The sequence below is a fragment of the Engystomops pustulosus genome, chromosome 2, assembly GCF_040894005.1.
Source record: "Engystomops pustulosus chromosome 2, aEngPut4.maternal, whole genome shotgun sequence".
NCBI classification, from domain to species: Eukaryota; Metazoa; Chordata; class Amphibia; order Anura; family Leptodactylidae; genus Engystomops; species Engystomops pustulosus.
Window position 1 is genome coordinate 22,146,591 of NC_092412.1, and position 15,835 is coordinate 22,162,425.

Here is a 15,835-nt window from a genome sequence, read left to right on the forward strand (position 1 = left end):
TAAATAAAATTGTATAATTATAATAATTATTATATTACAGGTAAACAGAGGGAGAAGCAATGCAAGTGCTACATGCCGGAATACATCCTCATACTATGTGCCCTTTGGTACATTCTTTACCAAATATGCACTAATTAAGGATTGTTTTGGAATAAATATGGAATTGGAATTATGATATTGATATTATGGTATTATTATGATTATTTTATTATGTAAATGCATTTTTTTTTTTACTAAATTATTAATATTATTATTAATAATATGTAAATACATATTATTTTACCATTACCTTTTTTATCAATTTATTTCCTAAATTTAGTTCTAAATTTCTCCCCACCCCCCAAAAAAACTATATTACTAAGAATAATTTTCAGTTTTTTGTTTTTTTTTTTTTAAATTTAGACTCAATTTTAAAAAATTCAAAATTGCTTTTTTATATTCATTTCAAATCCCTTACATTTTTTTATTTATTTTCCCTAAAGGAACTATTTATATTTATACTTTTTCGAAGTAGTTAATCGAGAATTAGAATTTGAATCTTCACAGAAAGTTTCAGTAAGAAAATTTATTAAATATCTTTAAATTAAAGATGAGAATTTTTTTGATGCTTAAAATTTCTAAAGTGAAAGTAAGACTTTTTTTTTGAGGGTTTTCTTCCAACTCATAAAGTTGTTAGATAATTTATAATTTTTTTTTAATTAAAGTGGAGAATTTTTTAGAATAATAAAACTCAGTATTTTTTTTTAATGCTTAAAATTTCTAAAATGAAAGTAAGAAATTTTTTTTTTGAGGGTTTTCTTCCAACTCAAAGGTGTTAGATAATTTATTAAAAAATGTTTAAATTAAATTGGAGAATTTTTTAAAATAATAAAACTCAGTATTTTTTTTTAATGCTTAAAATTTCTAAAATGAAAGTAAGAATTTTTTTTTTGAGGGTTTTCTTCCAACTCATAAAGTTGTTAGATAATATATATTTTTTTTTTCCAGGTTTCAATGGAAGCAAATAGAAAAAGGCGAATTGGAATGAAGCGGCTGTACTCGAGGAGGTGGTGGGCAGCCATCTACAACGCACCGCAGCAGATGGGATGAGCGCAGCGCGAGAGGAGCCTCTAACAGATGACAAACACAGAGCGCTCCGTCATTAATCACTTACTCTGAAGGTCAATGGGAAAAGAGAGACAGGTTTTATAAAGGGTCTCTGTCACATAGAGGAGGCCATTCTGCTGCCTCAGCTCCCCGACCCCGGATTATGAGAGGAGAATGTACGTGTCACAGCGCCCCATTTATCATAATCCTATCACCATTTTTCATGTTGAAATGAGATCTTTTCATGAGAGGGCGGATACAATGGCCACTATCACCCCCCCATCCCTAAAGGATTTTTCCTTGCTTTCTCAGGATTAGATTCACTTTCATTGTTGAGCTTTGATTCTTTTTGAGTGAGTGCAACATTGTGGATATAGGGGAGAAGTAGAGACCACAGGGGCCCCTAGACATGGAAAGTTGGATACAAGACAAGGAAAACTGTAATACAAGCTATGACCACGTACCTAACAGACTCTTTACCTGTATTACAGTAGTTATATTCTTCTATATAGGGGGCAGTATTATAGTAGCTATATTCTTGTACTTAGGGGGCAGTATTATAGTAGTTATATTCTTGTACATAGGGAGCAGTATTATAGTAGTTATATTCTTCTATATAGGGAGCAGTATTATAGTAGTTATATTCTTGTACATAGGGGACAGTATTATAGTAGTTATATTCTTGTACATAGGGGCAGTATTATAGTAGTTATATTCTTGTACATAGGGGGTAGTATTATAGTAGTTATATTCTTGTACATAGGGGGTAGTATTATAGTAGTTATATTCTTGTACATAGGCGACAGTATTATAGTAGTTATATTCTTGTACATAGGGGGCAGTATTATAGTAGTTATATTCTTGTACATAGGGGGCAGTATTATAGTAGTTATATTCTTGTACATAGGAGGCAGTATTATAGTAGTTATATTCTTGTACATAGGGGGCAGTATTATAGTAGTTATATTCTTGTACATAGGGGGCAGTATTATAGTAGTTATATTCTTGTACATAGGGGACAGTATTATAGTAGTTATATTCTTGTACATAGGGGGCAGTATTATAGTAGTTATATTCTTGTACATAGGGGGCAGTATTATAGTAGTTATATTCTTGTACATAGGGGGCAGTATTATAGTAGTTATATTCTTGTACATAGGGGGCAGTATTATAGTAGTTATATTCTTGTACATAGGAGGCAGTATTATAGTAGTTATATTCTTGTACATAGGGGGCAGTATTATAGTAGTTATATTCTTGTACATAGGGGGCAGTATTATAGTAGTTATAATCCTGTACATAGGGGGGAGTATTATAGTAGTTATATTCTTGTACATAGGGGCAGTATTATAGTAGTTATATTCTTGTACATAGGGGCAGTATTATAGTAGTTATATTCTTGTACATAGGGGGCAGTATTATAGTAGTTATATTCTTGTACATAGGGGGCAGTATTATAGTAATTATATTCTTGTATATAGGGGGCAGTATTATAGTAGTTATATTCTTGTACATAGGGGGCAGTATTATAGTAGTTATATTCTTGTACATAGGGGGCAGTATTATAGTAGTTATATTCTTGTACATAGGGGTCAGTATTATAGTAGTTATATTCCTGTACATAGAGGGCAGTATTATAGTAGTTATATTCTTGTACATAGGGGTCAGTATTATAGTAGTTATATTCCTGTACATAGAGGGCAGTATTATAGTAGTTATATTCTTGTACATAGGAGCAGTATTATAGTAGTTATATTCTTGTACATAGGGGCAGTATTATAGTAGTTATATTCCTGTACATAGGGGGCAGTATTATAGTAGTTATATTCTTGTACATAGGAGCAGTATTATAGTAGTTATATTCTTGTACATAGCGGCAGTATTATAGTAGTTATATTCCTGTACATAGGGGACAGTATTGTAGTAGTTATATTCTTGTACATAGGGGCAGTATTATGGTAGTTATATTCTTGTACATAGGGGGCAGTATTATAGTAGTTATATTCTTGTACATAGGGGGCAGTATTATAGTAGCTATATTCTTGTACATAGGGGCAGTATTATAGTAGTTATATTCATGTACATAGGGGGCAGTATTATAGTAGTTATATTCCTGTACATAGGGGGTAGTATTATAGTAGTTATATTCCTGTACATAGGGGGCAGTATTATAGTAGTTATATTCTTGTACATAGGGGACAGTATTATAGTAGTTATATTCTTGTACATAGGGGGCAGTATTATAGTAGTTATAGTCTTGTACATAGGGGGCAGTATTATAGTAGTTATATTCTTGTACATAGGGGCAGTGTTATAGTAGTTATATCCTTGTACATAGGGGGCGGTATTATAGTAGTTATAGTCTTGTACATATGGAGCAGTATTATAGTAGTTATATTCTTGTACATAGGGGGCAGTATTATAGTAGTTATATTCTTGTACATAGGGGGCAGTATTATAGTAGTTATATTCTTGTACATAGGGGGCAGTATTATAGTAGTTATATTCTTGTACATAGGGGGCAGTATTATAGTAGTTATATTCTTGTACATAGGGGCAGTATTATAGTAGTTATATTCTTGTACATAGGAGGCAGTATTATAGTAGTTATATTCTTGTACATAGGGGGCAGTATTATAGTAGTTATATTCTTGTACATAGGGGGCAGTATTATAGTAGTTATATTCTTGTACATAGGAGGCAGTATTATAGGAGTTATATTCCTGTACATAGGGGGCAGTATTATAGTAGTTATATTCTTGTACATAGGGGGCAGTATTATAGTAGTTATATTCTTGTACATAGGGGACAGTATTATAGTAGTTATAATCTTGAACAGTAGGACAGTATTATCAGTAGCACTAGTTTGTACATATGAGCAGTAAGATATAATATTGCAATTATAGTGACAGTCACATTATGTGAGGTAGTTCATACAATGTATATGAGTCAATAGGGGGCAGCAATGTAATATGAATCTCCACCTTCCTCTATTAGTAAAGGCATCAGCAGAGCAGTGAACTATCACAAGAAAAAGCAAATGGTCCTATTAACATGACTCAAATCTTCTTAATCCATATAATTAACATAATTTCAGCAGTAGAATTGGAATCTTAGCGGTATATGTCACCAAACGTGTCCATTATGAGAAGAGGGAGATATATCCTCTCCAGCTGTGCTACTATCCAAGCTTAGCTAATGAGATCTGATCTATCCTATGTTCCCCAGCCAAGGAGGAACTGGACTGTACCACAAGACGTAAATAATATATGAGCGGAGCTCCTCCATAACCAGAGATATTGTATGCTTATGTGGATGTGATGGCTTCAGTGGAAGGAAGACTGAATACAGAATCTATTAGGAATATGAACCTGAGATGTTTAGGTTTATCTATCCATCTACATTCCTCTTTTATATCTACCTCTATCTATCCATCTATATCTTATATCTCATATATTTGAGTCAATCTATTTATGTATCTCCTATCCATCTAATATATATCCATCTTATCTTGTATCTATCTATCATATCTATCTATCCTATCTATCCATCTTTCCCTCTATTTATCATGTATATCCCTCTATCCATCCATCCCATCTGTAACTAGCTGACATCCATGTAGACATGACAGCCTGTGGCTATCCAGATACATTGGAAGGAGGGATAAGTAAAGCGGCTCTTTCCTGCCATCACCTCCCCCCTCCACCTCCGGGGGACGCTTCACATTGGATTGTGTTACTCGGCTCCAGCTCCTGATCCTCACTAATATCTAGAGGCAGTTAAGTATTATCCTGGTGCAATGTCCTCTATGATGACCCTGGTCCCACCACTACGGGTTGCCCCCTATCCCCTGCCATACTCTACTCAGGGGCAGAGCCAAGATTTTTTTTTTTTTTGCTTGATTTTCCATCTTGTGTTTTTCTGGTTGTGGCTCCAGCTCAGTCCAGACCAGCAGTCATCCCCCTCCTCCCCATCCTCTCTTGTATTCAGATCCTTCCTTCTTGCTTCTATTTCAACTTTGCCAAGAGCGGAAAAAAAACCTCCTGAACTGTCTTATTTCTTTTTAATTCAATACACGGGGAATTATGTGTAAAAGTGAATACAAACGAGAACCTGTATGAGAACTCTCCTTCTTACCTTCCTCGCAGTTCTCGCCCTTGTACCCCGGGTTGCAGATGCAGGTCCCGCTGATGCAGGTGCCATGGTTGCTGCAGGTCACGTCGATGCACTGGTTGGTGGGGACGTCGCATTCGGCTCCCTTCCAGCCGCTGTGGCAGAGGCATCTTCCCTTCATGTACTGCCCATTACCACTGCACAATACAGGGCAGGACGCTGGGGGGGGGGGGACATATTAAAAGACAAACATCAGAACGGCAGTCTTTAACCTCACAACGGAAGAGGGTGAAGGGCCTCCAGATGAGGCTAAAGGCCTTTGAAGCAGTTGTTTGACACCAAAACCCGACCCCATCCCTCAGCACAGTCATAAAGGCTGCGCTGGACCTGGGCTCCATCTCTCCAGGGGCCCCTCAGCAACTGCCTCTACGCTTCATAAACCTCTCTTCTTATCACCAGATTTTCTTCTTACCTCTTCCACAGTCTGGTCCGAGAAATCCCAGGAAGCAGTGGCAGTTTCCGGCGACACATTCTCCATTACCGTAACAGTTACTGGGACAGTCGTCCACGGATTCTATGACGGGAAAAGAAGCACATTTGTTATAATGCTGTACAAAATAAGGACAGTATACTGGGCGAATGTACAAAGCTTATCAGTACAACTGTATGGAGCCTCTACGACAAGGGCACAGCGCTAGACGCTATGAAATGGGCACTGCACTCTATGGCAGGGCACCATGTTGGCCTCTACAACAGGTGAACTGCCTCGACGTCAGGAGCACCACATGCGGCCCGACGTCAGGAGCACCGCACGGGGCTCGACGTCAGGAGCACCGCACGGGGCTCGACGTCAGGAGCACCGCACGGGGCTCGACGTCAGGAGCACCGCACGGGGCTCGACGTCAGGAGCACCGCACGGGGCTCGACGTCAGGAGCACCGCACCGGGCTCGACGTCAGGAGCACCGCACTCAACAAAAGGAGCACCAGGCTCAACGACAGGAGCACCGCACTTGACAATAGGAGCACCGCACCGGGCTCGACGTCAGGAGCACCGCACCGGGCATGACGTCAGGAGCACCGCACCAGGCTCAACGACAGAAGCACCGCACTCAACAACAGGAGCACCGGGCTCAATGACAGGAGCACCACACTTGACAATAGGAGAACCGCACCGGGCTCAACGACAGGAGCACTGCACCGGGCTAGACGACAGATGTATGCCACTGGGCTCCATGACAGACGTATCCCACTGGGCTTCACGACTGAGGCACTGCACTGGGCTCTACAACAGAGGTATCCCTCTGGTCCCTAAGACAGGGGAACCACACGTCAGGAGCACCGCACGGGGCTCGACGTCAGGAGCACCGCACGGGGCTCGACATCAGGAGCACCGCACCGGGCATGACGTCAGGAGCACCGCACCGGGCATGACGTCAGGAGCACCGCACCGGGCATGACGTCAGGAGCACCGCACCAGGCTCAACGACAGGAGCACCGCACTTGACAATAGGAGAACCGCACCGGGCTCAACGACAGGAGCACTGCACCAGGCTCAACGACAGGAGCACTGCACCGGGCTAGACGACAGAGGTATGCCACTGGGCTCCATGATAGACGTATCCCACTGGGCTTCACGACTGAGGCACTGCACTGGGCTCTACAACAGAGGTATCCCTCTGGTCTCTAAGACAGGGGAACCACACTGGACTCCACACCAAGGGCACCACACTAGGCTCTACGATAAGGGCAGTCCACTAGGCTGTATATATTATAACAGGGACACAGCAACAGGCTCTGCAACAGGGGCACCGCACTGGGCTTAACAACTCCAACCAAGACTTCACATTGCAAACATTTATCATACCCTGTAGTCCATTTCATTACATTAGCACAAATCCATACATTGTATTCCTCTCTAATTTCTCTCCACTTGATAGATACCCCCTCATTTGTTTGCGCGTAACAGGTCCACTTTATCTAGAAAAAAAAAACCCTCTTTCCTAGGAGAGCGTAATCCATCGGCGTGGCTTCATTATCACTATTGTGTCAGAACAAGAGAGCAATTCCCCCGAAAAGAGAGAAAAGCTGAAAAGATTCTGCAGCCTATCATTTCGAGGACCATCAGTGTTAAATAGATGTCAGGCGTCGTTGTCAGGAAAATAGCAAAAAGTAACGGCAGGAACTTATGTTTTCCATTAAAGCACTTCACAAAGGCTACGGGGGCACAGCACCTATTAATTTATTGATCCATCTCGCATTTTCTAGTCGGTACATGTGATTGTGATCATTGGGTAGGCTGACCGCGCTGACCCCAGCATAATATCCATTCATGATATTCTTATCCGCCCTGCTGACACACATGTAATGAATTCCTAAAGTGTTGTCGGAGCTGTCACATCTCTCTCTCATGGCTTGTGTACTTAAAAATATGCTGCAAAGAATTTTTGCTTAAAGTGGTTTCCAGAGATGGCTAGTGACGTTCTTTACTTAAACGTGGGGCATCAGTAATAATTCCTGGAAAGCCCCTTTAAAAACAGTGTGGGGGCCTTAAGTGGGAGAAGAAAAATATCTTTGTGGCTATGAACCAATGAAGTAATGAGGAGATATTGGGGGTCATTTACTAAGGGCCCGAATCGCCTTTTTACGCTGTTTTACCCGAATTTTACCGATTCGCACAGTTTTTCCCTGAATTGCCCCGGGATTTTGACGCACGCGATCGGATTGTGGTGCATCGGCGCCGGCATGCATGCGACGGAAATCGGGGGGGGGGGTGTGTCACCGGACATGCGCTTACCTGCACCAGAACCGGCTTGGAGAAGTTCAGTGCACCTTGACGGAATTCAGCGCAGCAGCGACACCTAGTGGACTACCTTAGTGAATCCCGGCCGGACCCGAATCCTCCACAGAGAACGCGCCGCTGGATCGTGAATGGACCGGGTAAGTAAATGTGCCCCATTATCTTTTTAGGGATATGAAGATTAGTTTTTAAGTGCAGGTAGTGTGGACCCAATTTATTTGGCATCATCTACCACAAATGTTGTGAACCTTCTACCCTTTAGTTGGCTTTTTGACCCTCTAGCAACGATGCAGATACTGGTATATAGATATGGCCCCGCCCCCAGTGCACTTGCAGGCTGATGTTCATCTTCCATAAAGAGATGATTCTCACCAAGATGATACAAGAAGATAATTTTAGAAGTCAAGAGGAAGGTCTTACTCAAAGGATGGTTTTGGTACAGAGTGACCTATTAATCACTGATTAGGAAGACCCACTGGACTCCAAAGCCCAAAAAGTGCACATATATACCCCTTAAGACCTGCTCTGCTGATTCTTTAACCACCTCCTATATATCAGTCAGCTCAGCTTTCTCTAATCTACAACCTTATACTCAGTTGACTTTTTTTTACAATTTTTCCCTTAAAGGGTAATCTTATGCAAAAACAAGTGATTGACAGCATTAAAAACAAGGGTCCCTATAACCATACATTTTTTTGGATGTTCCTCATTAAAACAGTAGGTCCCAACATCTTGCTTCTCCCCATGTCCTTCCATTATCCGTGGGCTGTTAAACCATTTAGAAGACCCCGTTCAGGTTAACTCTCATTAGAAAATGATATGGCCAAGAAATTATCTCTAGGGGCTTGGTAACCACTCTAAGAGCTTGTAGTATGGTACCAATGTCTCTGCTTCTTCCTGGTTGCACTATACCATCTTTTCACACATTGACCATCTTAGTATGGATCCAAAATGTAACAAAGGTGTTTTAATGGACAGTAAAAGATTGTCTATATAATGCGCCAAAAATTTAAAGATTGATAGCCCCTCCTTGTAGCAGCTTCCCTTTAAGAGAGGAGAGCCCCAGATGTCTATATGTCCTAAAAAGATATATGGAAACAAGTTGACAACCACTTCTGACCTGCGTTGGTCACGCTACATTTAGAGGTGATGGAGCTTCAGCGGAGGAACCAGACAACACCAAACAGTTGAAAGCCCAGACAGCCCCCTTGGCTTCCACCACTTCTGATCCTTATCTACACTGAATCCCCATATCCTGATGTTTGTGGTAACTCAAAGCAGACCTGAACAGGCCACATGGTACATATTATCGGTGAAACCCAAACCCTTCAATCTGACTCTTTGAGAACTACAAGACGCCTTCCCTTGAAAGTGCCTTGTGATGGACAACCGAGACATGTTCTGATGGAATAAAAAGGAAAAACAAGGCACAGATCAAGCCTATTAGGGCATTTACTACAAATCCGAATGTGCGGAGGTAATATTTAGCATATGGACTGACTTAAAGAAACTTGTACATTCAGTATTATAAGGGAAGCAGCTGATATACTTCATGCCTATGGATGGAAGGTTCTCCGCTTTGGAGATACCAGTAGTAACCATTGCTGACACTACTATTCTCTTCTCCCAAACCTAGTAATATTACCTGGTCTTCCAGTAAACAGAAAAGGATCAGCATATGGAGGACTCGACACTGTGCATAGACACAAGGCTTTGTAAGCTTGAGTTTTGATGCAGAAAGCAAAAACTTGGCCCCATCACTGATGAATTACATGTATTCGAATCCAAAAAGTCTAGATCTCCTATAAAGAAGATCCAGCACCTCACTCAAATCCAACTTTTAACTTCGTCTTTCCTAATGGTCTTGATGCAAATGCAAAGCTACACTTGAAATGATAAAGAAGAAGACGAAAGATAAGACTAGAGGAGGAAAGAAGAAATTTTGAAGAAGAGGAAATGGACCTCGATAGCAGGTTGGGTTCTGTTCTCACCGATGCTAGAAACCTCAAAGAAGACAAAAGACTAGAGGAGGGAAGAAGAAAGATTGAAGAAGAGGAAATGGACCTCGATAGAAGGTCTGTTCTCACTGGTACCAGAAACCAGAAACCTCCATTAGGTGTTCTGTTATAGAAAGGCTTTTATTAAAACTGGGAGCTAGTACCCTTTTGAAGGTGACTATAAACATTAGAAAAACTTCAGTCAAACTTAAAACCGGCCTACTACCAACTAATGTGCATGAAGGTCAACATTCCCTATTCGACTTCCCTATTTCAACATCCACTGAAACAAGACTTGAACATTTTGATTTTTATTCTCAAAGGGGATTTTCCACTAACAGAGGTCTGGTAGGGTCTTATTCCCCTTTTCGTTTCAAGGATATGGTAAATGGATGAAATCTCTGTTGACCCCAGTTGTCCAGTAGAAGACAACCCAACTATAAGGCTGCTACAGTCTATTCCTTAGGCAATGACAATTCCAGTAGAGGTTGATCACCCAAATGCAATGTGGCCTGAAGGTCCTTAGGGTCCCATTGGTATAACCCTCCAAAAGTACATACCTGCCAAAAGCCATTGGTAGGTTTATAGTGACAGAAAATGTATAGTGTCTGTGTCTTTGAGATGTTCCCGTCAATGAATTGTATGTACTCCCCCAGTTCTTGGAGACCATCCAGTCCTAGTCCATTACTCAAGAACGGATATCTAAGAGGAATGTTCAACCTATGTTCTACCAACTCCAAAAGGGTTCATTAGGGAAGCCATGTTGATGTAAGGGTGACCCTAAATGTGAAGTATTCCCCTCGATTATGAAATCAGCTGCCATTCATAAAAGTGTTAAAAATCAGGAGTTTGACAATATGTCCACTTGTCTCCAGAGCAGCGGAGACCCTCCACATGAATGGCCTAATATATGAAATAATTAGGAATAACCTGTCTCTATAGGAAAGGCTTCAGTCGAGCGCAGACATGGAAATGTGAGATTTCTACAATGGAAGTCAATCATTGTTTTAGGTTCCTGGACCCGGGAGAGTTCTGGGCATGGAGGACATTTACATAACAGGTAGAAAAAGGCCAAGGTTTGACTCCCTTATCTGCAGAAATAGAAGCCAGACGGTGAGAAGGTCTCTGGAGGAAACACTCACATCATTTTAAAATGCAGCCCATACACCACACTGTGCCCTTCACCGACAGGTTTATTTACTAAGATTTGCTACACCCAATGAGAAGAATTAGAGGGGGCAGTAATACAATATTATAAAATTCTACAGAAAGCAGCAAAATCTAATAAAACAAAATTGATATTATTTTAAATAGGAGCAGTATTATAGTAGTTATATTCTTGTACATAGGGGGCAGTATTATAGTAGTTATATTCTTGTACATAGGGGGCAGTATTATAGTAGTTATATTCTTGTACATAGGGGGCAGTATTATAGTAGTTATATTCTTGTACATAGGGGGCAGTATTATAGTAGTTATATTCCTGTACATAGGAGCAGTATTATAGTAGTTATATTCTTGTACATAGGGGGCAGTATTATAGTAGTTATATTCTTGTACATAGGGGGGCAGTATTATAGTAGTTATATTCTTGTACATAGGGGGCAGTATTATAGTAGTTATATTCTTGTACATAGGAACCAGTATTATAGTAGTTGTAGTCTTGTACATATATATCATTTTTTTACAAACATGTGACCCCCCATAACAGTAATTTCTAGAATGATTCTGAATAACAGCGAACACCTCCCCACGAATTATAAAAGCCGTGTACAGATGGGAGTCCAGTGACCCGAGAGCCCCAGAGCTGTTAACAAATCTGTCCTTGGAAGCAGAACCACTCTGCGTTGGCACACTGTGCTATAAATTGGCTCCGGAGAGCCTTCCATAAAGCAGAAATATCTTGTAGAGATGTTAATGTTCCTGGTAAGTAGAATCCAAATGAAAAGAAAAAAAAAAAAGAAACAAGCACATGAACAAAAGCGCCGATTAAAGGGGATTTTAGAAATTAAAAATAAAAAGCAATTAGTTCTTTAGTTCTTATTTGATTGTTTTATTTTTTTTCTATTTCTTCTGTGAAGAGGTTTTGGACACAAAGTCGGATTTCTCCCGCGCCGCGGCCCCAGGAATGTTAATGACGAATGGGATTTCATTAACAAACGCGCTCTCTCCGAGCTTTGATCTAAACCACCTTTTAGTGTCAGGAAGATTATCCAGAACCAAATCAATCCCCATTAACCTGATCAGATGAAAGGAAAAGCAAAAAAAAAAAATTGCATTTTTTTTTTCTGTTTTGCAAACCGCAGATGAGCCACAGATCCATGAGTGGAAGCGGAAGTATAAAATATGGGAAAATGACACTGATGGTTGCAGGGTATGGCCACCATTTACCTTCTCATGCGAAGAGGATGAGGTGAAAATCCGCTAATGCGTTTTCTGTTTGATCAACCCCTCTTTGTTGCGATCAGCTTTGATTATGTTTGCCTTGCAAATGTGACACATTAACATGCTATCGACGAAAAATATGGTGCTAGTAGCAGAAATTGGGATTATTAAAGGTTTTGTACAGAATTACACAAACATGGCTCCACACCGCGCCACACCTGACCGTAAGTTGTATTACAGCTAAGTTGTATTGAAATGAATGAAGTTCACCATAGACAGGTGTGGAGCTGCAGCCATGTTTCTTTTAATTCTGGACAATTCCTTTAAGTCAGGTCCCACTGATTCCATACTTTTTGAAAATTATATGATTACGACTTCAATCTGCACATCTTAATTGGTCAAAGCTCTGCTTCCTGGTGGTGCCCAAGTTGGCATGATTTTGTAGGTAAGACAATGGGGGTCATTTACTAAGGGCCCGATTCACGGTTTCCCAACGTGTTACAAGAATATTTCCGATTTTCGCCGATTTTTCCTGAATTGCCCTGGGTTTTTGGCGCATGCGATCGGATTGTGGCACAACGGAAATCGGGGGGCGTGGCCGAATGAAAACCCGACGGATTCGGAAAAACCGCTGCATTTAAAAAATAAAAGGGTCGCAGGACACGCACTTACCTTCACCAAGTATAGGATCGTGAACTCCGGCGGGCCTCGGTGGTCGTGGACGTCGGAGGAACTGACTTAGTGAATCACCGGAAGACCCGAATCCACCGCAGAGAACGCGCCACTGGATCGCGAATGGACCGGGTAAGTAAATCTGCCCCAATGTTTTATGGTTCAATAAAATAAATCTGCCCCAATGTTTTAACTGAGCTTTGCACTTTAAATTTGTTCATTTTAGGGAGGACTTCTGGGTGCATTGGTAGATCAAGGCTCAAGGAACCTCCTGGCACAAACTTTTTGTAGACCTCCATCCTACCAAGGTGGTGGTTCATGCATGCAACTCTCTACTTGAGCTACTAAGATGGTCTATGCTGCCCAACCATAGAAACCATAAATCTGAGTAACTATCATCCAAAAACATCTAGGAAATACACCCAAGTAACCTTTGGGCCCACCCGAAGATCATCTGGTTCTCTGTTGGGCCAGCTTGACCCTGATGAAAGCCACTTCCCTATTAGGGTTCATCTGTCGGCTTCTAACTGGGAAGGGTGAAAAATATGAACAATCATTGATGAATGAGGTTGATCTTCAAAGGGGTGGAGGCCACATGAACTTGTCAAAAGAATATTTATTTATACTAGTCTGACTGACAAGTCCATCGTCAACTTGGATATGCCCCAGCACATGGACGCCCGTCGTAAATGGATTCAATCTGTGATCGGAATATTGGTAAATGGAAGCAGGTTTTGCGGTGACAGACACATATGTCGGTATTGCTAAGAAGAGATTGTGTGGCCAGACTAATTACTAACAGCACAGCTTTACCTTAATCCACTGGCGGTTCTGTGTATCCAATTCAGCTTTGAAGGATCCTCAGCGGAGGATTTTGAGCCAATTTGACTTTATGGGTTAATAGAGATACCAAAAGAGATTTTTGTGCTGATTTTTGAATTACACTTATTATGCATAATAAATGGGCTGTACAAGACCACAAAACATGGCTACTGCATTCTAAATACAGCATCAGGTCAGTGCACACATATCATAAGGGGGCAGATTTACTTACCCGGTCCGTTCGCGATCCAGCGGCGCGTTCTCTGCGGTGTATTCGGGTCCGGCCGGGATTCACTAAGGTAGTTCCTCCGCCGTCCACTAGGTGGCGCTGCTGCGCTGAAGTTCCCCGGAGGCGCGCTGGAATGCCCTGAAATTCACCGGCCTATACCTGGTGAAGGTAAGTGTAATTTTCGCAACACATTTTTTGTCTTAAATGCGGCGGTTTTTCCGAATCCGTCGGGTTTTCGTTCGGCCACGCCCCCCGATTTCCGTCACGTGCATGCCAGCGCCGATGCGCCACAATCCGATCGCGTGCGCCAAAATCCCGGGGAAAATCGGCGCAAATCGGAAATATTTGGGTAACACGTCGGGAAAACGCGAATCGGGCCCTTAGTAAATGACCCCCAATGTATCACATCTCAGTCCCATTTACTTTTAGGTACTGAGGTGCACTACCAGACACCACTCATGGACATACGCTCTTTCTTGACATTGGCCAGTCCTGTCTTCTTTATCCTGGAACGACCTTTTAAATCATCAGAATGTCATTCTCCATGTATTGCTCAGTTGATTGTGAAGTCTGATTTTAGGGTAACACCGCACCCAAGGACTAGTTTTTAAGGCGGTATCTAAATGGTGGTTGCTTATGTGACTGATGAGAAAATCAAGATGTCATCAAAAATGATAATAGAACAGGTTTAAATGTATAGGAGATGGTCAATGAGGACCATGCAAGAAAAAAAGAGTAGCCAAACATGATGGCACAACAGGGCTAGACTTATATGAGGAGACCAATGAAGACCATGTAAACAGAGAATAAGGTAGGGAGATAACAAAAATAGGGGAAAAAAACTAAGAGTAGTAGACCTATGCAAGAACCTATAGAGAACAAGAATGGAAAAATGTCAGTGCTGGTTACGAGTCGTGAGGATGTTCTTGACCAAATACTCTCTGGACCACCAGAGAACCAAAGGAACCTCTGATTGGCTTGGGCTAGCTTTGAAGCAAGTAACGGTCTAGAAGGGTCTATGGGTTTAAGAATTTATGATCATGTAATATGATATCTATCGGAGGAGGATGGAGAGTGGGGCCCTTTAAAACTATTTTGGAATTGAAAAATGGTCCGATGGGGCAAAATGACCCTTAAACAACAAAGTAACTAAGAAATCCAAGCTTCCTGCCTGCCTTCTGTTACTGCCTTGTCTATAACATTCAGCAGTTCTTCGTTTCATGGAGATTATTTACGTACTTGGTTTGAGGTGAGCAGTACATTTCCTGCCCGGTAGCTTATTCTGAATGTTCAGTGAGACAGTGCTGTCTGCTGTGCAAGAGACATATGTACAGCCAGCAACAAAGCCTCCGGCGCCGAGTTATTACCACCCCGAAATGATGAAGCGGAGGAAAACCTTACAGTACATAAAACAAGAAACTAACTGTACAAAAGACTCCATACCTCACATAGAACCTAAAAACTACAATTAGAGAAATATTCAATTCACAGTATATATTATCATCAGCCACACATTTCTAAGCTATTATAATACTGCCCCCTATGTACCAGAATATAACTACTATAATACTGCCCCCTATGTACAGGAATATAACTACCATAATACTGCCCCCTATGTACAAGACTATAACTACTATAATACTGCCCCCTATGTACCAGAATATAACTACTATAATACTGCCCCCTATGTACAGGAATATAACTACCATAATACTGCCCCCTATGTACAAGAC

At 41.2% G+C, this 15,835-nt stretch overlaps 1 protein-coding gene across 8 annotated transcripts in view; it reads right to left on the reverse strand.

The window, feature by feature from the left end:
- Window positions 1-15,835, reverse strand: part of TENM4 (teneurin transmembrane protein 4) — a 907,493-nt gene that overhangs the window by 87,140 nt on the left and 804,518 nt on the right. For all 8 annotated transcript variants that reach the window (XM_072133988.1, XM_072133989.1, XM_072133990.1 and 5 more), the window contains 2 exons: window positions 5,672-5,773; window positions 5,224-5,418 (listed from right to left, as the gene is read on the reverse strand). In XM_072133988.1, the coding sequence (XP_071990089.1) occupies window positions 5,224-5,418; window positions 5,672-5,773 (297 nt within the window). The remainder of the gene's footprint in view (window positions 1-5,223; window positions 5,419-5,671; window positions 5,774-15,835) is intronic.